This window comes from Hibiscus syriacus, unplaced genomic scaffold, assembly GCF_006381635.1.
Source record: "Hibiscus syriacus cultivar Baekdansim isolate YM2019G1 unplaced genomic scaffold, ASM638163v2 tig00110114_pilon, whole genome shotgun sequence".
Taxonomy (NCBI): domain Eukaryota; kingdom Viridiplantae; phylum Streptophyta; class Magnoliopsida; order Malvales; family Malvaceae; genus Hibiscus; species Hibiscus syriacus.
The window spans coordinates 3,488,954-3,490,023 of record NW_024062594.1 but is presented as its reverse complement, the minus strand read 5'-3'; the positions used below and the strand labels follow the sequence as shown (position 1 = coordinate 3,490,023).

Here is a 1,070-nt window from a genome sequence, read left to right as displayed (position 1 = left end):
TATCTATTGTTGATTACTTTGGTGATCTAATGTAATACTGTAAATTCGATCAATTTTCTAAATCAAATTAGAGTATTACATTATATGTTCCAACACAGAAATAAGCCATTGCACATAATAGAAATTAGCTATTACTTTTACTACTTTTTTGGATAAATCAAATTTTATTATCTAGAATAGCAAAGTTCTGCTACAAAACAATCAACCAATCAGAGCAAATTTAACAACAAACTACTTATAAAAGACAATGATTGGTTTAAGTAATACCCCAATTAATACAAAGGTTAGAGTTTATTCTATCAGCTCTATTAATATTTTTACCCTTTAGTTGAATTCGCACAGCTTCAATAATAACCTTGAGCAATTCTTCAGTTGATCTGTGACGACCTTGGAAGATTCTACGATTCCTTTCCTCCCACAATGTGTAGATATAGGCAGTCCAAGCAATCTTCAGGATTGTGGTGAGCAATGATTTCCCTTTCCAAGATGAAGAAGCCCGAGTAACCATTTCTTCCCATGAAGATGAAGCATTCTTCAAGCCATTAAGCAATAGGACAGAGCTCCAAAGTCGAACAACAAGAGAGCATTGACATAAAAGGTGATTTCTTGTCTCCTGATAATTACTGCAGTTAACACAGGTCCCTTCAGTGGAAATTCCCATTTTGAGTAGCCGATCTCTTGTTGGTAATCTGTTTAACAAAGACATCCAAGCAATCAAACTGAATTTAGGAATGTGCATGGGAAACCAGATCAGATTCTGTCAGGGAACTTTCTCCCTTTTGATTCGAATAGATTCCCAAATGTCATTAAACCTAAGATAACCAGAAGATGATAACACGGTGAGTGCAATAGGACGTAATTTTAAAATTCTAGTAACACTCCAGCTCACATTAGAACCTGCAACAAAATTCCAGAATTCTTGATCTTTGAAAAAGCTTTCTTTTAAACATTTCAGCAGCTCTTTTATTTTGATTCTTTATATAAGATAATAGATTTAGATAATGTGTTAGGTTAGCACTGTTTTGAGTCAAGTTTTGCATGGCAAAAACAAGTGGCCAATTTTAATTTTG

The 1,070-nt window shown here is 33.7% G+C and overlaps 1 protein-coding gene across 1 annotated transcript; it reads right to left on the bottom strand.

Moving 5' to 3' along the window:
* Positions 1-256: 256 nt before the first annotated feature.
* On the bottom strand, positions 257-661 carry LOC120215162. Its single transcript, XM_039212905.1, has one exon. It carries the CDS (start codon positions 659-661, stop codon positions 257-259), a length of 405 nt encoding a protein of 134 aa, XP_039068836.1.
* Between the last annotated feature and the right edge of the window lie 409 nt (positions 662-1,070).